Genomic DNA, 22,676 nt, shown 5'->3' on the forward strand with positions numbered 1-22,676 from the left:
GGTGGTGGTTTCAGAGTCTAAGAGGGAAGCTTTAGATCAGATGCAAGGAACAAATTCTTCATTGGGAGGGTGGTGAGACCCCCTCTCAGGCTGCCCAGAGGGATGGGAGATGCCCCATGTCTGAAACCATTGCTGCAGGTTAGGCTGGTTGGGGCTCTGAGCAGCCTGCTGTAGTTGGGGATGTCCCTGCTGACTGCAGGGGGCTTGGACTGGATGAGCTTTGAAGCTCCCTTCAGCCCAAACCAGTCAGGGATTCTGCACTGCCCTGTCCTCTTCCTCTGGGTGAGTCTGACCTCCCACCTGCAGCTGTTCAGCTGCCAGCATCCAGCTGGGAGAAGGGGAGTCAGTCCTGCAAGAGCTCTTCAAGACTCTTCTAGCTCAGCTCCCAGCAGTGGTGCAGAGAAGTAGGTCACCTTGTGCTTGAGGGGTGCAGGGGATCAAAGGCATGGGGGATAGCTGGGGAGCTGGTGGGGGGAGGCTGGGTGTGGGCTCCCACGATTAGCAAAAGCAAACACATCTGTCACCTCTGCAGGGAATGTTTGGGTTGGGAACATGCCTGCAGCTCCTGCTGCTGCTGAGCCAGCTCTGCTGAGCTGGGAAAGGCTGAGGAGCATCTCCTGGCCAGGAGAAGTGGCCTATGGCTTCTGCTCCTTGATGTGCTTTCGGTGTGATTGTCTCAGCAGAGCCCCCCTGGAGCTGCCTGGTGAATCCCTGCCTCTCCTCTGCTCCCAGCCCAGCCTTGCCTGGCTCATTGGAGCTGGCAGCACAACAAAATTCATCACAGACTGCTTTGAGTGGGAAGGAACCTTTAAAGGTCATTTAGTCCAACCCCCCTGCAATCAGCATCTGCAACAACCTGACCTGGAACAGTTCCAGGGATGGGCATCCACCACCTTTCAGTGGCAGTGTCTCACCACCCTCACAGGGAAGAATTTCTTCCTTACATCTGATCCAGATCTGCCTTCTTTCTGTTTGAATCCCTCACCCCTTCTCCTGTCACTACCCTGGGGAGGTGGTTGAGGCCCCATCCCTGGAGACATCCAGTGAGGCTGGACAGGGCTCTGGCCAACCTGATCTAGTTGAGGATGCCCCTGCTTACTGCAGGGGGGGGGTTGGACTAGGTGACCTTCAGAGGTCCCTACCAACCCAGACCATTCCATGATCTCTGCCTCTCTTCTGCTCCCAGTCCAGCCTTGCCTGGCTGACTGGGACTGACAGCACAACAAAACCATCTCTGGTTTGTTTAAAGTGGGAAAAAAAAAGCCTAAAACCCCTTTAATCCTGGGTGAGCCACAAGGCAAAAGTCTCCTGCTTTGGCCCAACCAGCAGCTGTGGTGCCCTCTGCAACCCCCTGCCCCCTTGGCAGCTCCTCTGATGCTGGAAGGGGTTTTTTTCTGTCTCTGCCTGCAGGAGCTGGTGTCTGGGGTGGAATCACTGCCCAGGGACCTTGGCACTGGATGAAGAGCCTCAGAACCTACAGGAAGGCTGGGGAGGGGCTGTTCAGAGGGCCTGTGGTGATAGGACAAGGAGCAATGGTTTGAAAGTGGAGCAGGGCAGATTTAGGTTGGACATCAGGAGGGAGCTCTGCACAATGAGGGTGGTGAGACCCTGGAACAGGCTGCCCAAGGGTGTGGTTGAAGCTCTGTCCCTGGAGATGTTCAAGATCAGACTTGATGTGTCCCTGGGCAGCCTGTTCCATTAGGAGCTATGTCTGCTTAGTGTGGGGGGGTTGGACAGGATGACCTTGGAAGGTCACTTCCTACCCAGTGCAACCTGTCGCTCTATGAAGCAGCCCTGGCTGGTGCCCACCCCTAGGTAAGGACACAACACTGTCCTCTGCCACTTGCACATCTTCTGTCAGCCTTGAAGTTAGCTCTGGGCTCCATGTCACAGCCAGAGCTGGGTCACTCTGCTGAGGATCACCTGAAAGTACTTGAACCAGTTTCCTCTTTCCTTCTGCATCTAGTTTCTGTGTCTCTGAATGTGGCAGCAGCAGGAGGTTTGATGTCATCAGTAGGCAAAAGTTCTCCTGCAAGCCTCCTGTGGTGAGGAGCCTGCAGTGTTCCTCCCAATGGGCTGTGGAGCACCTGAAAAGCTGGGGAGGTTTAGGTTGGAGATTAGCACAAATCCCTTTGCTGCAGGAGTGGTGCAGGGATTGGAACAGACTGCCAGGGGAGGTGGTGGAGTCCAGTCCCCATCCCTGGGGGTGTTCAAGAAACGTGTGGCCATGGCACTTGGGGCCATGGCACGATGGCCATGGTGATGTTGGGCTGAAGGCTGACCTGGATGCTCTTGGAGGTCTTTTCCAACCCAAACAATTCTATGATTCTGCCAGGGCATGTGGGTAGCAGGAAGGGGCAGCCAGAGGAGCTGTGTCTGGTCAGAGCTGCCACCCTGGATGCTCTGCTGTTCTCCCAGTGCCAGGGGCTGTGAAGCTTTTGCTGGAGCAGGATGCTGAGCCCAGTTGTCATGGCAAACCCAGAGAGTCAGAGCACGTGGGCCCTGCCTGCCTTTGAGGTGTCTGTCACCAATTGTTCCTGACAGGTACAAGAAAATCCTCATCTCTGCTCCATGCTGAGTCCTGGGGGTTGATCCTCGCTCTGTCCAAGCTTCAACCACCACTTAGGAGATTACACTTTGCTGTGCCTCTGTTCCACCCGTGTTGAGCATCTTAAAAGGTGGCTAAGAGAAGTCTCCTCCTAGAGAATTAAACTGAGGTCCTTCCAGGGATTATCCAGCCCTGGGGAGGCAGTGACAGGCAGCTGTCAGCTCAGCACGGGGTGTTTCCAGCTTCTCTGCAGCTGCCACTTCCTCGCTTGGTGCTTACAAGGTCTGTCAGGTCTTTGTGCTGCAGGGGCATGGGGAAAGGAGGGACACTTCCAGAAGGAAATTGCCTCAAGATACACCAGGGGAGGCTTAGGTTGGATGTTAGAAGAAACTCCTCCACTAAAAGGGTTCTCAAACACTGGCACAGGCTGCCCAGGGAAGTGGTTGAATCCCTATCCCTGGAGGTGCTTCAAAGAGGCAGGGAGGTGGTGCTGAGAGCCATGGTTTAGCACCAGCCTTGGTAGAGTTAGAGAATGGTTGGACTGGATGATCTTGAAGGGCTTTTCCAAGCAAAACTATCCCATGAAACATGGTTATTGAGGATGGAATGGTTCTGGGGTTGGCCTTGCAGGACAGTTGTGAGGATCCAAGTGCAGGACAGGGGTCCACGTGTGTGTGCTGTGTGGAACCAGGACCAACACTCTCTCCTCTGAGAGCTTGGTGGATTTGAATATGAAATAACAGCATTAAGGGCTGAGGGTGGCTTCATCCCACTGCTTCTTCTCCCTTCTCAAAACCCAGTCTGTGCATGCAGAGCTGACCCAAATCTGTCCCTGTTTTCCAGCAGACAAGGCTTAAGCCTGCCTGAAGAGCCCTTGGAAATTTCCATCTGCTCTCCAGCATTCCAGTAGCAGTTGGGAGGAAGCCTCTGATGCAATGTAGGGTCTATAAATGAGCAGAGGTCACCTAACCTGTGTCACTGCTAGGAGCTGCAAAGAATTCTGCAGCTTCTCATTCAGTACCATGGGGTAATCACCAAGGCTGTCAGTCCCCAAGGCAAATACTGTAAAGATAAGGCAGTGTCAAAGGAGTTGCCTTTGCCTCTTTATGGCCTTCTGAAAGAGCTGACCATGGGTACTGGGTCTTTCCTCACTGAAATGCCTTCTGCAGAGCTTTTATAGATGTGCAGCTGGAAATCTGGCCTACAAAATGTGCCAGCCCTGCTCCAACAGAGGATCCATGGAACTCCAGCGTGGTGGTGGTGGAAGGGACCTCTAGAAATCACCCACTCCCAACTCCTCCTCCATTTGCTGTTCCTTAGCAAGTGTGGCTATGTATGGTCCCTGCTGAAGCTGTGCAGCCAGAGTGGCTGCAGCTGGGGGACACTTAGACCTGCAGTACCCTGCTGTAACAGAGACCCCACAGTGGCAGCATGCTGGGATTGAAAGGGACCCCTGGAGATCATCCACTCCAACCCCCTGCTCAAGCAGGGCACCCACAGCAGCCTGCCCAGGATCACAATGGCCAGGGGGGGTTGGAAGCTCTCCAGAGGAGACTCCACAACCTCTCTGGGCAGCCTGCTCCAGGGCTCCAGCAGCACCTTCAAAGCAAACAAGTTTCTCCTCTGGTTCAGATGGAACCTCCTGGGTTCTAGTTTGTGCCCATTGCCCCTTGCCCTGTCCCTGGGGACCACTGAGACTGGCCCCATCCCCTTGCCTCCCAGCCTTTAGCTCTTGCTGAGCATTGATCAGATCCCCTCTGGGGCTGCTCTTCTCCAGGCTCCACACCCCCAGGGCTCTCAGCCTTCCCTCCTCACAGAGATGCTCCAGGCCCCTCAGCACCTTTGTAGCCTCTGCTGGACTCTCCCTAGTAGTTCCCTGTCTCTCTTGAACTGGGGAGCCCAGAACTGGAGCCAGGACCTCAGCAGGGCAGAGTAGAGGGGGAGAAGAACCTTCTTGGACCCACTGGCCACACTCTTCCTCATGTACCCCAGGGATGGTTCACATCTTTTCCATTGGAAGGTTGCAGATCTGCAAGCAGAAGCAGGATGGAAGAGTGGAGAGGGCTGGATGAAACCAGGGCCTTCTGGCTTTTCTGCTCATGGAGATGGGAAATGTTCTCTGTGGTTCCTAAAAAGTATCTTTGGAAGCTGCTGCTTGCTTTGTGCCACCATTTCCCATTTCCTGTTCTAGTTGACACAGTTGCTGTTGTCACTTATTTAACAAACGGGTGCAAGCACAAACAAGGACAAAAATAAGTGGCTGCTAATAGGAACAGATTTCTCTCTTCCCATCCCCACGCCTTTCCCCACCAGCAGAGCTTTCCTTCAGGCTTGCTGGGCAAACCTTGGTGCCAAGAATTTCAGCTCATCCCTGAGGGGCCAAGGGTGCTGGGAGCAGGGTGTGTTTCTTCACCTCACCGTGGTGGCTGAAGAAGAGGCAGGTGCTGGAAAAGCCTCTTCTCAGAGGAGTGTTGGATTGAATGGATTGAAGCTCAGGGAGGGCAGATGGAGAGTGGAGATTAGGAAGGAATCCTTGACAGTGAGGATGAGGTCATACTGGCACAGGTTGTCCAGGAAGGTCTTGGATGCTCCCTCCCTGAATGTGTTCAAGTTCAGGTTGGATGAGGCCTTGAGCAAGCTGGGCTGGTGGGAGGTGTCCCTGCCCATGGCCAGGGGTTGGAACTAGGTGATCTTCAAGGTCCCTTCCAGCCCAGGCCATTCTATGAACCTATGAGGTGAAGCTGGAGATGGGTCTGCAGCAGTCACTTAGGAGGTGTTAGGAGACCATGTTCTGCTCAGGAGTTGTGAGAGCAGGGAAGCCACAGTTCAGGGCAAGCAGAGGTGAAATCCAGCACCTCCTCTGCCACTGCATGAGGATAAGTGTAGATCATGCATATTGCTGCTGTAAACCTTTTCAAGGCCAGCTCAGGTGGGGCTTGGAGCCACCTGGTCTAGTGGAAGATGTCCACTGCCCCGTGGTAGAGATGTTGGAACTAAATGGTCTTCAAGGTCCTGTCCAACCCACACCATTCTATGCCTGCATGGCAGACTCCAGGCGGCCACAAGCCTGCTGAGATGATGTTGTTCCCTTCAGGCCTTGGTGGACCCCTCAGTCTGGAGTTCCTTGCCTTGCCCACACTCAGCTTGCTGCAGTGTGACTTCTGACCACGTCAGACAACCCTGTGCCCAATGTCTTGGTGCTCTTCTGGCACTTCTCAGTGCAGCACAGCTGACAAGTGGAGACAATTCCTTGATGATCAGTTTGTGCTTTGCCCACCTGCCCTCCCATGCTGCCAGAGCCTGCTCTGCCCCTTGGTTAGAGTGGTTTGGTGATGAGCCAAGCCATGCCCTGGCCTCATTTTGCCCATCAGGAGGTTCCAGTAGGATTTAGGAGAGCACTTTAGGAGCCACAAATGATGGCTGCCAAAAGTGTTGCTGTTTTGTTGCCTGGATTTGTCCCTGGTTCTGAGGTTAGCTCAAATCACCTCCAGAAGGGTGGGGTTTGCCCTTGTAGCCACCCTCACACCAAGGCAGTGCTTGGAGAACAGCAGCATTCCTTGGAATCCAGGGGCACAGGCAAGAAGCTGCCAGCTGGGCTCTTTGTTAGTGGCACATCCATGTGGCAACACAAAAACCCCAACATTTCCTCTGCCAGGGGAGGTTTAGGCTGGAGGTGAGGAGAAAGTTCTTCCCAGAGAGAGTTGTTGGCCATTGGAATGTGCTGCCCAGGGAGGTGGTGGAGTCACCATCCCTGAGAGTGTTCAAGAGGGGATTGGATGTGGCACTTGGTGCCATAGTTTAGTAGCCATGAGGTGTTGGGTGACAGGTTGCACTTGGTGATCTCTGAGGTCTTTTCCAACCTTATTGATTCTATGATTCCCTGATCCTCCAAACCAGAGCAGTGGTTTCCCAGTGCTGAAATCTCCCAACTGCTTTCTTTCAGATGTTTTCCCACCAGTCCCAGGTACCAGACATGGGATAGAACAGAACAGAGTAGAGTAGAGTAGAGTAGAGTAGAGTAGACTGGGTTGGAAGAGACCTCCAAGATCATTGGATGCCCAAGCAGTGCTGCCTGCCTCCTGGTGTGGAGCCTCTTGGCCCTGTAGGAGAAGCAGCTCATAGGATTGTAGAGGTGTTTGAACTGGAAGAGACCTCTGAGACCATTGAGTCCAACCATCAACCCAACACCACCATGGCCACTAAACCATGTCCCCAAGTGCCATGGCCACAGGTTTCTTGACACCTCCAGGGGTGGTTACTCTCCTACCTCCCTGGGCTGCCTGTTCCAATGCCTGACAATGTCCCTCAAGATCTCCCTTGGGTTCTGTTGCTTCAGCCTCGTGCTCAGCAATAATTTGTTGCCTGAGCATGGAGCATTTCCTCTGGAAGGCTCAGGCAAACACTCCTGCTCCCCAGCAGCCATGGTAAATGTTTACAAGCCAAGGACACAAGGGTTATTCTTCACTTCTGGGCTCTGAGCTTCCAGCACTCTGAAGCCATCACTCCACTGAGTGACATCTGCAGCCTGTGGCATGGTACCATCACCATCACAGACTCACAGAGTTGTTTGGATTGGAGAATGCTTCTAAGACCATGCAGTCCAACCTTCAACCCAACACCACCATGGCCATCAAACCCTGTCCCCAAGTGCCATGGCCACACATTTCTTGAACACCTCCAGGGATGGGGACTCCACCACCTCCCTGTTCCAACCCCTGACCACTCTTGCAGCACAGAAATTTTTCCTCATCTGCAACCCAACCCTCCCCTGGCACCATTTCAGGCCATTTCCTCTGCTTCTGTCACCTGAGACTAGGGAGAACAGACCAATCCCCATGTCCCTCCAAGCTCCTTTCAGGCAGCTGTAGGCAGCAATGAGGTCTCCCCTCAGCCTGCTCTTCCCCAGGCTGAACAACCCCAGCTCCCTCAGCTGCTCCTGCACCAGCACATGGCAGCAGTGTCTGGAAGGAACCATTTTGCTGCCTCTGCTCTGGCTGAGGAGCAGCAGAGCCCTGGGCTGGCTCCTGGGGCTGGTTCATGCTGCTGGTGTTTTGGGGCAGCTCAGCCATCTCCTGGTGCCCTGCTGCCATGCCAGCGTTGTTAGGACCTGTTGGAAAGAAGCACCAGAGGGAACCTGAGCATCTCACCTGAGTCTCCCATCATGAGGGTCCTGAAACCCGAGGTCCTTTTGCCCCAGTTTAAATCCCTGCCTGTGAGACCCTCATCTGGTTGTGCTGGGGGGTGGTGGTGGCTGGGCTTGATCTCCCTGTTGGAGACTGGCTCCAGGTGATAGTGCTTGGGCACATGACAAGATTGACTCAGGTCTTTTCCACAGGTCCAAGAGGGGATTCAAAGAGGAGCCCTGAAGGCCAGCCAACCCCAGCCACTCACACTCCATATTCCAGTGACTTCTATCACCTGATGCCAAGACCCTGTGTGTGCAGGAAACAACCTCTCAGGCTGGAAACAGAGTTGGTAGAGGCTCACTTAGGAGTTCCTGACCTGGAATTCCTTTGTAGCCTGACTCTTGTCTGCCATGTGGCCAGCAACAGCCTCCCCTGGGACAGGCAAGTGGAAATTTCCTTCCCATCCCCAGTGCCTTGTGAAAACATCATAAAACATCTCCAGCCTTGCTTAGGAGAGGTAAAAGAGAGGAATAATCTGGGAGCCCAAATCCTTAATCAGCCACCACAAACATGAGAGGCTGCAGGAGATTGCTCAAGGAGGTGAAATGCCACCAAGCTCACCTCCTGAGGGGTCCTCAGCAGGGCAGCAGATGTGATCCTGGAGCCTGCAGCGAGCAGAGCCCACGTGTGCCTCACCAGGGCTGTTTCTGCTGTGCCTGTGGCTGTGTGGTGGTGCCCACCATCCCCTGCCAGGCTGCAGCTTTCTGGCTGTCCCCTCCCCTGCCTGGTGACTGCAGCTCCATGGCTTGAATGTGGTGATCCCCTGTGGGGTGGGAAGGTATAAAGTGTTTGATCAGGGTCAACTTTCACAGTGCTGGGTGGATCCCTTGGCAGCCTCACAGCAGTCCCAGCATGGTGAGGGTTGGAAGGGACCTCTGGAGATCCTCCAGCCCAACTCCCCTGCTCAAGCAGGGCACCCACAGCAGCTTGCCCAGGATCACAATGGTCAGGAGGGGTTGGAAGCTCTCCAGAGAAGGAGACTCCACAACCTCTCTGGGCAGCCTGCTCCAGCACCCTCACACCAAAGCCTCTCCTCCTGGGTTCCAGCTTGTTCCTGTTGCCCCTTGTCCTGTCCCTGGGCACCATGAGAAGAGTCTGGCCCCAGCCTCTTGCCCCTTGTCCCTCCTTCCCTCCCTCTCTCTTTAGCTATTGATCAGTCCTGAGAGCAGTGAAAGGGGGATATGTGCCCCTCACTTCAGGAGCCCTGGGCAGAATTTGGGGTGAGGTTTAGAGGAACTGGCTCTGGCTGTGGCTCAAGCAGGCTCCTCCAGTAACTTGAGGCTAATCTGTCACTTTAGCAGTTCTTCTGGGTCTGATGTAACACAAATGAAACCCCAAGTATTTGCCATGTGCCAAAATACCAACCCACCCCAAAGCCTTGAAGCAAGGAGTGGTGGAGATAAAGAGCTTTTATATTCCTGGGGCTGGCCCATCAGCTTTTATTACCCCTTCTTGTTTTTTTTCCTCTCAATCCATTTGTGGAACCTCCCCCCCACCCCCTGCCCCCTCATACAGGTCAAGAGGAGCCTGGCAGCCTTTCAGCAGCACAAGCAGGGTTGCTCCTCAAGGGGTCTTGTCCCTCCAAAGGGACCCCTCCAAGACCTGAGCCTCCGTCCCCAGCGTCTCCGTGGCGGTGACTGTGAGACCAGCTGCAACCAGGACTCCTCCTGCTTCCTTCCATCCCCTTCCATGGCCACTGGTCAGTGTGGTCACCCCGTGGTGAAGGAGATGATGGTGCTGGAGGTGCAGACCAAGCCCCCACGGCCTCACTGGTATGAGCTCTACCTGCAGCCCTGTGTGGCCGAGCTGCTGGGCACTGCGCTCTTCGTCTTCATCGGCTGCCTCTCCGTGCTCAAGGACTCCAAGGACACGGGGCTGCTGCAGCCTGCCCTCGTCCACGGGCTGGCATTGGGCTCCATCATTGCCATCCTGGCAGGCATCAGGTAAGGAGGGGCTGGCACCTCCCCTGGTGCCTCAGCGGGGTGGCAGGGGCCCTGCTGCAGCACCCAGCTGGTTTCCGTGCTGAGCGGGAGCCAGGACGGCGGAGACTCCCTTTTCATGAGGAGCCCCAAGGGGTGGTGGGGACAAGTTGCTGCTGGGGAGAGTCCAGAAGGAAGTGTTTTTCCATGAGAACAGCTGGGCATTGGAATCATCTCCCAAGGGAAGCAGTGGAGTCCCCTGCATTGGACAGTTTGAAGGCTCAGCTTGGCAGGGTGCTGGGCCAGCTCATTTCAGCTCCACCATCACCTAGAAAGGTTGGACCAGAGGATCCTTGGGGTCCCTTCCAACCTGGCATTGTGGGATTGGTGCTCCTGGCTCCCCACACTCTGCCTTTGGGATGTGTCCTGCCACAGCCATGCTGCTCTGCCACCCAGCCTCTTGGCGAGCAGTGTGGCTGCACAGGTGGTGGTGGTGGTGGTGGTGGTGGTGGTGGTGGTGGTGGTGGTGGTGGTGGTGGTGGTGGTGGTGGTCACCCAGGGCAGGTTGCTTTGGGGAGGAGTTTGCTTGGCTCTGGAGGGCAGTGCTTTATTTTTAGCCCCTGGTAATGAAATTGGTCACAGCTGAGGCAGGCAGGCTCCTTGCTGTGGAAGGCTGAGCTGTTGGCATTTAAAGGATGTCAGAAGGGAACAACCTGCCCCAAGGATGCTGCTCCCCTGGGTGTTTGCAGCTGAAGGCTGTGAATTCCTTTCACAAATGGCTTCAGTTCCTCAAAAGCAACCTTCAGACAAACCTGCTCCACACAAAAGCTGATGTTTGCCACGGGGATTTATCCTGAAGGCAGGAGCTGGAGCAGTCCCTGTGGGGCTTCGTTGCCTCCTCTGGTGGCACCCACTCAGCCCAGGGATGGGGTGGCTCTGGGCTGGGACACAAACCTCCCTCAGCCAGGGAGGGGGGCTGAGGGTCAGAGCAAACTGATGATTTAACAGTGCCTGATTAGGAGAGAGAAGCCTTGGGGTGAGGTTTGGGGGGAGCATGTGCCAGAGGAGCTGAGCTGGGTGCCCACTGCACCCCAAGGCCTATGGTGCAGGGGAGCCATGGAAAGAGGGAGCAGAATGGGGAGGGCTTTGTGATGAGGGGCTGCAGAGGTGTCCTGTGGGTCCCCCATTAGCTCTGAAGCCAGGAGGAGCTGGCTCAGGGTCTGGGTGTTTTAGTCTGAAGTGAGGGATTAGGGGTTTGTAGTGACAGGATGAGGGTCCATGGTATGAAACTGAAGCAGGGCAGATTTAGGTTGGGCATCAGGAGGGAGTCCTGCACCATGAGGGTGGTGAGACACTGGAACAGGCTGCCCAGGGAGGTGGTTGAGGCCCCATCCCTGCAGACATTCAAGATCAGACTTGATGTGGCCCTGGGTAGCCTGCTGTAGCTGGAGGTGTCCCTGCTGCCTGCAGGGGGGCTGGACAGGATGAGCTTCGAGGGTCCCTTCCAACCCAATGCAGTCTGTGAATCTGTGTCCAGAGAGGACCCAGCCAGGGGTGGGAGGTCGCTGGCTAGGTGCTCCAGGGGGGATTTATTTGCAGACAGATCCTTCTTGAACTCCTGGGCTCCCACCCATCCTGGAGATGTCTGCAGGCAGAACCCTGTCCAGTGAGCCTCAGCAGGCAGCTCCTTGCCGTGGTGCTGCTGTGCTGGGTCTTTAATTGCAGCTGGAGCAGAGGTAATTACAGCTCCCAGGCACCTGACTCATCGCCTGCCCCAGCAATCCCTACCCAGGCTCCTTGGTTATGAAACTTCACCACTGTGTCCCCCCCCATGCTAATCTGTTCCAATTAGCAGCTATCTGAGCTCCTCTCGCCTGGGAGCCTCACGGTGGAGGATTTAGGTGAGCAGCAGCTCCTGCCAGTCCTGTGCTGGGCAAGGATGCAAGCAGACCCTGCTGCCTTCACGTCTCTGTGGAGCAGAGGCAGACAAAGCCTCCAATCCCAGTTTTCCAGTGGTGCTGCTGTCGCTGAGAAGTGGCCCCAGCCCTCTCCAAGAGTGCTTGGCCCCTTCCCTGCCTCCCTGGGAACATGTGCCCTGGCCTGGATCAGCAGTGGTGTGGCCAGCAGGAGCAGGGAAGCGATTGTCCACCTGGACTCAGCAGTGCTGAGGCCACACCTTGAATTTGGGGTCAGTTTTGGGCTCCTCACTCCAAGAAGGACATTGAGGAGCTGGAGCAGGTCCAGAGGACCTCAAGAATACCTTCTGTGATTTGGCTGTGCCCTGCAATCCCATCAGTGGATCACACACACAGCCTAAATTGTAACTTGTTTTTCCTCCTAAGTCTGCGTCTGATCTGTGGCCAGCAGCAGGAGGGAAGTAATGGTGCCCCTGTGCTGGGCACTGGTGAGGTGGCACCTCGAATCTGGGGTCAGTGTTGGGCTCCTGCCTCCAAGAAGGACATTGAGGAGCTGGAGCAGGTCCAGAGGAGGGCAATGAAGCTGGGGAAGGGTCTGGAGAACAGGGCTGGGGAGGAGCAGCTGAGGGACCTGGGGTTGTTCAGCCTGGAGAAGAGGAGGCTGAGGGGAGACCTCATTGCTCTCTACACCTCCCTGAAAGGAGGCTGCAGTGAGGTGGGGGTTGGGCTCTTCTCCCTGGTATCAAGTGATAGAAGGAGAAGAAATGGCCTGAAATGGTGCCAGGGGAGGGTTAGGTTGGAGATGAGGAAAAATTTCATTGCTGCAAGAGTGGTCAGGGACTGGAACAGGCTGCCCAGGGAGGTGGTGGAGTCCCCATCCCTGGAGCTGTTCAGAAAACTGTGGCCATGGCACTTGGGGACGTGGTTTAGTGGCCATGGTGGTGCTGGGTTGAAGGTTGGCCTGGATGATCCAACCCAAGCAATTCTATCATTCCATATGTCCTGCCAGGCTGGGCACCAGCTCCATCAGTGCCTCCTCTCCCTGTCAGCAGGGTTGGTTGCCACAAGGCTCTACCAGGGAGTGATTTCCTCCCGCAGGAGCTGCTCCAGCCAGGGCTGGTGGGCAGCCTGTGCTGCTGCCACAGGCACAACTCATGCTGGGAAAGGGGCCAGTGCTGTAACCCCCCTGTATCAAGGCCTTGGGTGCACTCCACGTCCTGCAGCACCCCACAATGCCAGGGCAGACCTCTTCTCCCTGAACATCTCCTGGTAGTGCTGTGGGAGCTCCTGGAAGTGCCTGCAGAGCACCGGAGACGTAGCCCTCCCCCCCAAAACCTGTCCCTCAGACCACCCCAGGGCAGCTCCTGCCCCCACAGCAGCACACAGGAGGTGTTGGTGTCCAGCATGGAGATGCTGCAGGTTCAAAGCAGTACCTGCAGAGATACTGCCAGATGCTGCTCATCTGCAGCCCCTTCTCATGGCCAAGTGCTGAAAGAGCCTTTGTGGCTCCAGCCCCTGGGGTGAACCCCTCGCTGATGCTCCTCTCTGCTTTGCAGCGGAGGCCACCTCAACCCTGCGGCATCCCTGGCCGTCTGGCTGGCTGGAGGGCTGAACATCACCATGCTTATTCCTTACTGCCTCTCCCAGCTCTGTGGAGGGGTGATAGGAGCTGGCCTGGCAAAGGTATGGACACCTGGGGGATCTCTTTAAGCAGGGGTGAGGGACTCCAGCTGACTTTCCTTGCCAGTCCCAGCCTGCAGCAGCAGCAGTGTGTGATGGGAAGGGTGAGGTGGACTTGGTGTAAGTGGTCAGGGATTGGCACAGGCTGCCCAGGGAGGTGGTGGAGTCCCCATCCATTCAAGAAACCTGTGGCCATGGCACCTGGGGACATGGAGCTGTTGGGTGGAAGGTTGGACTGGATGATCTTAGGAGCCTTTTGCAACCTTCCTGATTCCAGGACTCTGTGATTAAGAGTGGTGGTTTCTCAGCAGCTGACACAGCTCAGGAGTTTGCTGTGTGGGTGCAAGGTTTGTCTGCTGCTTGGGACCAGGGTAACTGATTCCTCCCCCCACACACCTTTCACACTCTGACTGCAGGACTCAGACACTTCACTCCCCATCCCAGGCTCAGGTCTGCACCACACTTGGGGCCTGACTAATGAATTCTTGATGGCAGCTTCCTCTCCAGAGGTTTGCTCTGGCAGCTAACTGGCCACAGGGTGAGGCAGGACACCCCTGCAGCTCCATGCTCAGGCGTGGTGCCTGCTACTGCCTCCTTGTGTGCCTCGGTGCTCTTCTGCTATGCTCCACTGCTGCTCAGTGCTGCCCATTCCCAGCACCCAGCCATGGGCTTCTCAGTGGCGCAGGGAGGTTTGGCCACCACGAGCCCCTCGGGGGCTGGGAGAGGCTCCTGCTGGCTGGCTCCTTGTCTCAGGAGGTGCTGAAGAGCCTTGGCTGATGAGCTGGTGTCTGCCAGGAGAGTAGGGCTGGCTTTCAGGAGGAAAGTGATGAGATTAGCTGCATTTAACCTGCTGCATCGCCCACGCTGGCCTCACAGCGAGGACATATGCCTGGGAAAGGTCACAATATGGAGCTGCACAGCACCGCCTGGCCTTCCCCCCGTGCAGGCTGTGGTGGAGCAGGAGTCCTACAGGAATTCCACAGGAGGAGCCTTCAGCATCATCACAAGTGATGAGCAGGTCCCCTCTGCCCTGGTGAACGAGATCATCATGACCTCCTTCCTGCTCTTCGTGGTCTGCATGGGAGCCGTCAATGGGAAGACCAAGTCCCCGCTGGCTCCGCTCTGCATCGGCTTCACCGTCACGGCCACCGTGCTGGCAGGGTGAGCTCAGCAGCCCTCCTCCCATCCCTCTTCCCTCCAGCCAGCCAGGGCCATCTGCCCAGCCAGGTCCTCAAGCAGGGGGTCAGGATGTGACCACAGGAGCTGGTGCTCAGAGCTTGCTGTGGTGCTGGCTGAGCAGGGTCCAGGGGCAGCTCTTAGCAGCCAGCGTCAGGGCTGCACTGGTCCCTCCCCAGCCAGCACTGAGGCTGCTGCATCCTGCACCAGGGAGAGAGTGCCCGGGGATGGGATGGGATGGGATGGGATGGGATGGGATGGGATGGGATGGGATGGGATGGGATGGGATGGGATGGGATGGGATGATGTGAGCTGAGTTGGGATGGGATGGGATGGGATGGGATGATGTGAGCTGAGTTGGGATGGGATAGGGCAAAGACGAGGGCTGGGGTGAGATAGAATGGGGTGAGATGGGATGGGGTGAGATGGGATGGGGTGAGATGGAATAGGGTGAGATGGGATGGGGTGAGATGGGATGGGGTGAGATGGGATGAGATAGAATGGGGTGAGATGGGATGGGGTGAGATGGGATGGGGTGAGATGGGATGAGATAGAATGGGGTGAGATGGAATAGGGTGAGATGGGCTGGGGTGAAATGGGATGGGGTGAGATGGGATTGGGTGAGATGGGATGGGGTGAGATGGGATTGGATGAGATGGGATGTACCCCCTCACAGCTCAGCACAGGACCTGCTGGCCAATGCCACCTAGAACAGCTGAGCACACTGCAGAGGCTGGCAGATGGCCCCACCAGCCCCCTGCCATCTCTGGGCAGAGTTGGTGGGTGCAGGAGAAGCTGTTGCTTGTGCCCCATGTGTGTCTGTGAGCCCCAGCAGCCTTCCCCAGTACCCAGCATGGGCTGATAAAGCCCAGGGGCCTCATGGGTGGTGTTTGCTGTAGGGAGCCCTGGGCAAGCAGAAGAGGTCCATGTGCAGCCTTTCCTCACCACGTCTCCTGGCTGCTGGAAGCGTGGGCAGGGCTCTGGCTGAGGTGGCAGGGGTGACACCATGCAGCTAAGGAGCAGCCAGAGTGATGGATGCTCATGGGCACTGCCCCCTCTAGTGGGATGCCAGCTCATGTTCAAACCCTGCACAAACCTCCTGGGCAAACATTTGTCTGCTGAGGCTTTCTTCCATCTGCAGACACCTTCATCTCTCCTGCCCCACCTCCACCAGCCACTGAGCTTTCCCTGGCTAAAAATCCAGCTCCTGGTGAGCCCCAAAACAGACTCAGCCCTCCTGTTGCCACCCCACATGGTTGGTTTTCCTTGAGAGCTTGGAGATGAAAACCAGGGAAACCCAAGCCAAGGAGAGAACCTCTCTCTGACCACCCTTCTGCTGACACTTCAGGGTCACTCTGAGAACCACCAAGTCTCACTTTTACTTTGTGTCTCAGAATTTGGCCTCCTGCCCTGTTTGGTTTCTCTCTTTCTCTATTTATTTTCCTTTCCCCCACAGTTTAAGCCCTCAGGAGGAAGCACAGCTGCCTGCTGGTGAGCAGCTGCTTGGGGCTGGGCATCCTTGCCCCCTCCCTGGAGGTGTTCAAGGCCAGGTTGCAAGAGGCTTTGAGCAACCTGGGCTAGCGGGTGGTGTCTCTGCCCATGGCAGGGGGTTGGAACTGGATGGTCTTTAAGGTCCCTTCCAACCCAAAGCAGTCTGTGTTCCTTATGCTGGAGAAGCAAATAGTCCCCAGGCGCCCAGCAGCTGCGTCTGGGTGCGGACCGGGGTGGTCCCAGCCTGAGCCCACCCAGAGCAGGTTCAGCCCCTAGCAAGGAGCCCTGGAAGGGACACACTGCTGCTGCTCAGCACCTCCCTGTCCCAGCAGGGAGGGGGCAGGAGTTGGAGCCATGTCCCATCTTGTCCTCCTTTCAGAGGCAGCGTATCTGGAGCCTGCATGAACCCTGCCAGAGCCTTCGGGCCCGCGCTGCTGGCCGGCTGCTGGGACTACCACTGGGTGTACTGGGTGGGACCCACCCTGGCTGCCCTCCTGGTCAGTGGGACAGTGAGGTAAGTGTGGGGTACCACAGCATAGCTGTGCTGGCTGATCCCCAGCATGGTGGGGTTGAAAGGGACCTCTAGAAATCACCCAGTCCAACTCCCCTGCCCCAGCAGCCTGCCCAGGATCACAGTGGCCAGGTGGGGTTGGAAGCTCTCCAGACAAGGAGACTCCACAAGCTCTGTGGGCAGCCTGCTCCAGGGCTCTAGCACCCTCACCCCAAAGAAGTTTCCCCTCCTGTTGAGATGGGACCTCCTGGGTTCTAGTTTGTGCCCATTGCCCCTTGTCCTGTCCCTGGGCACCACTGACAAGAGCCTGGCCCCAGCCTCTTGCCCCCCAGCCTTTAGCTGTTGCTGAGCACTGATCAGATCCCCCCTAGGGCTGCTCTTCTCCAGGGCTCTTAGCCTTTGCTCCTCACAGAGATACTCCAGGCCCCTCAGCATCTTTGTAGCCTCTGCTGGATCTCTCCAGTAGTTCCCTGTCTCTGAACTGGGGAGCCCAGGACTGGACCTAGGACTCCAGATGTGACCTGACTGGCAGAGGAGAGAAGGAGAATCCCCCCAGGCTGCCTGTGTCCAAACCCATGTCTGGTTCAACCATACCTCTTTGTTGGGCCTATCCAGCCTCAGGATGGCACTGGGCTGCAGCTGACACTGGGTTCCTGACCCCAAGTTTCTCTCTCTTTGACCTCTCCAAAGGCTGCTGCTGGGTGACCAGAGCACCCGCCTGATCCTGAAGTGATGCTGGTGCAGCCCCCTGGGTGCTGCCATCGCTTACCTGCCATGGGTGGCCAGTGTGGCTCAGCACAGCCAGCATGAAGCCCCTGCTCCTCTTCATTCCACCTCTCCTCTGCACCTCCCAGGGAGCCCACACTCAGGAGATGGTTTGTCTGATGCTCCAGAGATGATGGAAAGCAGCCAAGCTGGACCAGGCAGCATCACCCCAACCTTGGTCCCCAGGGCTCTGCCAGCCCCTGGCACAGCTGCAAGGACCAGCTCACCAGGAACTTCCCCTGACCCTCCTCAGTGCCCACAATATCCCAGTCTTCCCCAGTACTGCTCATGCACGGTGTCCTCCATCCCAGCAGGGCTGTGCCTGGGTGTTTACAGTGCCAGGGAGCCTGGTACCCTCTGGAGTGGGCATCACTTCTGTACCGGAGGTCTGATGTGTGTGGCCGTGGCTGGCAGCCTTGTCCTGGGCTGCTCTCCAGGAGCTTCTCCAGCTCCCTGGGGAAGTCTGAGAGCTGCTGGCTCCCCAAACCCTGTGAGGAGGCTGCTGGGACCCTGCAGAGGTGGCATGAAGCAGAGTGAAGCAGCTGTGCCCGGGGACCAGGTGGCATTGCTTGCCAGCATTGACCCCAATCACACCAATCCTTCCTGACTTCTCGTGATGATATTAACTCTGACACCCAAGCAGTGAGCTGCCTCTGCCCTGGCACATGCTGCTGGAACTCCTCAGCCCCAGGAGGTGTTGGTGGGCACTGCCAGGCTTCCTGTCCTGCCCCACACCAGCTCCTGCCTTTGTCTCCTCTCTGAGCACCTCTCCTCCCTCTCCACCAGCTCCCTCCTCAGTTTCCAGCCCTCCGAGAGCCTTTGCTCCACGTGGCAGCCCCCTCCCCAGACTGTGCCATAGGTCAGCTCCTGCCCCTCCTGCAGCTGCAGCATGATGCCAGGCAGCTCATGCCCATGCTCTACCGAATGGGAGGGTGACAGAAGAAGGGAGCTTTGCTGGCTGTCCCATTTCTGGCCCCTCTCAGCATCAGCAGTGGCAGGGAGCGACACACCTCCCAGGGCTCAGGGTGGGTTCATCCCTGCACAGAGGATGAGTGCTGGGGGTGAGGGGCGAGGGGAGGGGGCCAGGGGCTCCCTCACCAGAGGAGCTGGTGCCAGCAGCAGGAGGAGCTGGCAGGAGGAGAGCGATGGAGCTGCGTGGGCAGGGGGAAAGCAGCAGCTTTACGTCAGCTGAGCGTCCATCCCCACGGCAGCTCTGCCCTGACTCATCCTGCGGGCTCCCCTTGGGGGGGGCGTCATAGGACCCCAGCCCCACCCTTCAGAGAGCTTGTTGGGTGCTAAACCAGCACGGGAGCTTCATTGCCAGTGCTCCCAGCCCCAGCATCAGCCCCTCAGCTTCCCAGGGTTTGCTCACTCCTCGTTTTGCCATCTTCTACCCTGGGGAGTGTCTGTCGCTCTCCCAGCCCCTACGAGTGGGCTCTGAGGGGTCCCTGGGGAGGGGGCTGTGCTGGAGAGCTGTGCCCCTGTGTGGGGCTGCCCAGTCCAGCACCCAGCACACCAGTCTGGAGAGTGGGCTGGAGGGAAGTGGGAATGGGAAAGGGCCAGGCTGCTACAAGCAGGAGCAAGAGCATCCTCCCAGGGCTGGGAGCACTGTCTGCAGGAACCCCCCCGGGGACAGCAGCTGCTTCCTCCTTCCCTCCACAGGCTGCTCCACCTCTGCTGGAGCAGGAAGGACATTCCCAGCTAGCTGCTGTCCCCGCGGGGCTGGCAGAGCCCTGTGCAATGTCACCTCTCTATTTTCAGCTTGCTTTGTGTTTGCCCAGCCCGGGAGGTGACCCGCAGACGCAGGCAGAAAGATGGGCTCTGGTTTGGAAGGGGCCGAGGCTGTGGAGGTGCTGAAGCAGGGAACGGCAGCACTGAAGCATCCCCGGCTCGGGTTCTGAGTGTTTGGCTTCGTCCCTTCCCACGGCAGCTCCCGGGGCTGGGCTGGGTGGGGGGGACGTCGTACTCACGGTGGGCAGCAGGTCCTGGGTGAAGTGGGGCACAGGCGGCTGCTCATTCAGGAAGGAAAATGCCGCAGCCCACAAAAGGAGACAAATAGCTCGAAGATGGCACTGGGATGGTTGTCATGGCAACACCGCCAAAAAAATGCCAAACGAAACAGGGAGCTGCTTCCTCCTCAGCGGGACACTGGGGAGATGTGGGGAGCCGTGGTGGGGACCCCCAGCCCCTGCTCGGGGTGCAAAGCTCTGCAGAAGTGGGGCTGCGGGCAGCTGGGGTGTGCTGAGGGTGATGGGTGCCCACCTTCCCCTTTCGAGAGGAACCACGGCCCTGTGGCACCGCAGGAAACCAGCTGCTGGCTGCAGCTGCCGCTGCCTCCTCCTGCACCCCAGCTCCATCCTGCACCCCAGCTCCATCCTGCACCCCAGCTCCATCCTGCACCCTGGTTCCATCCTGCACCCCGGCTCCATCCTGCACCCCAGCTCCATCCTGCACCCCGGCTCCATCCTGCACCCCAGCTCCATCCTGCACTCTGGTTCCATCCTGAACCCCAGCTCCATCCTGCACCCTGGTTCCATCCTGCACCCTGGTTCCATCCTGCACTCCAGCTCCATCCTGCACCCTGGCCTCCTCCTGCACCCTGGTTCCATCCTGCACCCTGGTTCCATCCTGCACTCCAGCTCCATCCTGCACCCTGGCCTCCTCCTGCACCCTGGCTCCATCCTGCACCCTGGCTCCATCCTGCACCCTGGCTCCATCCTGCACTCTGGTTCCATCCTGCACCCTGGCTCCATCCTGCACCCTGGCTCCATCCTGCATCCTGGCTCCATCCTGCACCCTGGCCTCCTCCTGCACCCTGGCTCCATCCTGCACCCTGGCTCCGTCCTGCATCCTGGCTCCATCCTGCACCCTGGCCTCCTCCTGCACCCTGGCGCCATCCTGCACTCTGGTTCCATCCTGCACCCCAGCTCCATCCTGCACCCTGGCCTCCTCCTGCACCCCGGCTCCATCCTGAACCCCGGCTCTATCCTCAACCCTGGCTCCATCCTGCACCCTGGCTCCTTTCTGCACCCTGACTCCCTTCTGCACCCTGGCTCCCTTCTGCACCTTGGCTCCATCCTGCACCCTGGCTCCATCCTGCACCCCGGCTCCATCCTGCACCTTGGCTCCCTTCTGCACCCCAGCTCCATCCTTCATCCCGCCTCCATCCTGCACCCCAGTTCCACTGGGACCCTTTGCCTTCTTCGCCCTAAGCCCCACGGGGGTGCCAATGCCCCCAGCTCCCGCTCAGGGCTCCTGGGCACAGGTGAGGGTGGCAGGGGCTGGCCCATGCCTGCCCGTGTTTGCCTCCCGGTAGGCTGCTGCTGCGTTCGGCACAGCCGTTTTGAATCCATCAGGGTGACTTTTAATAAAGCATCTGTAGCACTGTGTTGTGTTTTTCCCTGAGTATTATTAAAGAGCTTAATTTATGCTAATTAAATACCAATTAACTTCCAAGCACTCAACGTGCTTTAAGGACATAAAATATCTCTCATTCCCCTTCAATTAAACGTGCGTCAGGGCTTGGCCATGGGTCTGCACCAGGGATTTGTTGGCACATGGCCTCTTGCAGAGCTGGGATGGTGCTTTCCAGCTCCTTGATGCCCCTTGGGATGGAGAAGAGCTGCACAGAGGGGCAGGCACTGGGCACCTGTACCCAACGTGGAGGTAACTGCTGGGGTTTGGGGCCGGTGAGGGCACCAGCACTCACAGCCCTGCATTTGAGTGGTTGAGGAATGAGTAGATCACAGAATCAGAGAATCACCAAGGTTGGAAGAGACCTCAAAGATCATCGAGTCCAACATGTCACCACAGACCTCATGACTAAACCATGGCACCAAGTGCCACATCCAATCCCCTCCTGAACACCTCCAGGGATGGGGACTCCACCACCTCCCTGGGCAGCACATTCCAATGGCCAACAACTCTCTCTGGGAAGAACTTTCTCCTCACCTCCAGCCTAAACTTCCCCTGGCACAGTTTGTGACTGTGTCCTCCTGTTCTGGTGCTGCTTGCCTGGGAGAAGAGACCAACCCTCAGCTGTCTACAACCTCTCTGTGAAGAACTTTCTCCTCACCTCCAGCCTAATAGATGTGGCAGACTGGGACGTGGTTTAGTGGTCATGGAGGTGTTGGGTAGAAGGCTGAACTTGATGATCTTAAAGGCCTTTGCTAACCTTAATGATTGTATGACTCTGTGAGTTGGGAGGCAGAGATGTGGTGCTGAGGAACAAGGGTTTCTCAACCACTCCCTGAGAGGAGGTTACAGTGAGGTGGGGGTTGGTCTATTCTCTTCTATCAGGGGACAGAATGAGAGGAACTGGCCTCAAGCTGCACCAGGAGAGGTTTAGGTTGGAGATTAGAAGAACTTCTTGGCAGCAAGAGCGGTCAGGGGTTGGAACAGGCTGCCTAGGGAGGTGGTGGAGTCCCTGCCCCTGGAGGTGTTCAAAGAATGTGTGGCCATGGCACTTGGGGACATGGTTTGATGGCCATGGTGGTGCTGGGTTGATGGTTAGACTGGATGAGACCTCTTAGAGGTTTTTTCCCAACCTTAATGATCCCCTGGTTCTGTGAAGGGTCTGGGGATTGCCCAGGGCACTGCTTGGCCTGCAAGAGCCACCAAAGGCTCACCGGGGCCATGGCGGTGTCAGCACTTTGGAGACACAGGGAAAAAGCTCCAAGGGTGCTCTGGGAACAGCACCAGAGGATGTTTGTCTGTCCCTGCACTTGTCCTAGCCCCTGCTGCCCTCATTGCAGCTCTTTCCCTCTGGACAAACACTCTGGTTAAATATTAATCAGGGGAAGAAAGCCCCACTGCTGCCAGCCTGCTGCCAGCCCTGTTGCAGGGCATGGCCTGGAGTTTGTCCCTGGTGGAGGCTCCTGCTGAAGCCCCAGGTCCCAATTCTCTGGGTTTTGCCAGCTTCTACCCTGGGAAATGTCTGTTGCTTTCCCAGTCCCTACAAGTGGGCTCTGAGGGGCCCCTGGGGAGGGGGCTGTGCTGGGAGAGCTGTGACCCTGCATGGGGCTGCCCAGTCCAGCACCTGACACACCAGTCTGGAGAGTGGGCTGGAGGGAAGTGGGAATGGGAAAGGGCCAGGCTGCTACAAGCAGGAGCAAGAGCATCTCCCCAGGGCTGGGACCTGGGGCTTCTTGAGGAAGCCCCAAATCCCAAGGGATGAACACTGTGCCAGACTGGCATGGTCTAGCTGACTAGTTAGGGTGAGGTGATCAGTTGGACTTGATGATCTTGGAGGTCTCTTCCAACCTGGCTGACTCTGTGATTCTTATGGCCAAAGTCCAGCAGTGGAGGAGCCCAAGCCTTAGCTTGTGGGCCCCAATTTGAGCCAGACCCCTCCCTGACCTGTGTGAACCCCCCAGATGCAGAGGAGCTCCCAGTGTATTCCATGCCCTGACCTGGGGGCAATGCCCCAGAGCCTGGTGAGGGTGCCTCTGCCCACCCTGGCTGGAGGCTGTGGAGGATGCAGCC

General features: G+C 57.3%; 1 protein-coding gene across 1 annotated transcript; it reads left to right on the top strand.

Moving 5' to 3' along the window:
* Positions 1-9,423: 9,423 nt before the first annotated feature.
* Positions 9,424-17,160, top strand: AQP8 (aquaporin 8). The gene is made up of 5 exons (XM_068147404.1): positions 9,424-9,677; positions 13,126-13,252; positions 14,196-14,410; positions 16,296-16,430; positions 17,118-17,160. The coding sequence occupies exons 1-5, from the start codon at positions 9,424-9,426 to the stop codon at positions 17,158-17,160; spliced, it is 774 nt and encodes a 257-aa protein (XP_068003505.1).
* Positions 17,161-22,676: the final 5,516 nt, after the last annotated feature.

This window comes from Melanerpes formicivorus, unplaced genomic scaffold, assembly GCF_026170545.1.
Source record: "Melanerpes formicivorus ecotype bairdi unplaced genomic scaffold, bMelFor1.0.p_v2 SCAF_14, whole genome shotgun sequence".
NCBI lineage: Eukaryota > Metazoa > Chordata > Aves > Piciformes > Picidae > Melanerpes > Melanerpes formicivorus.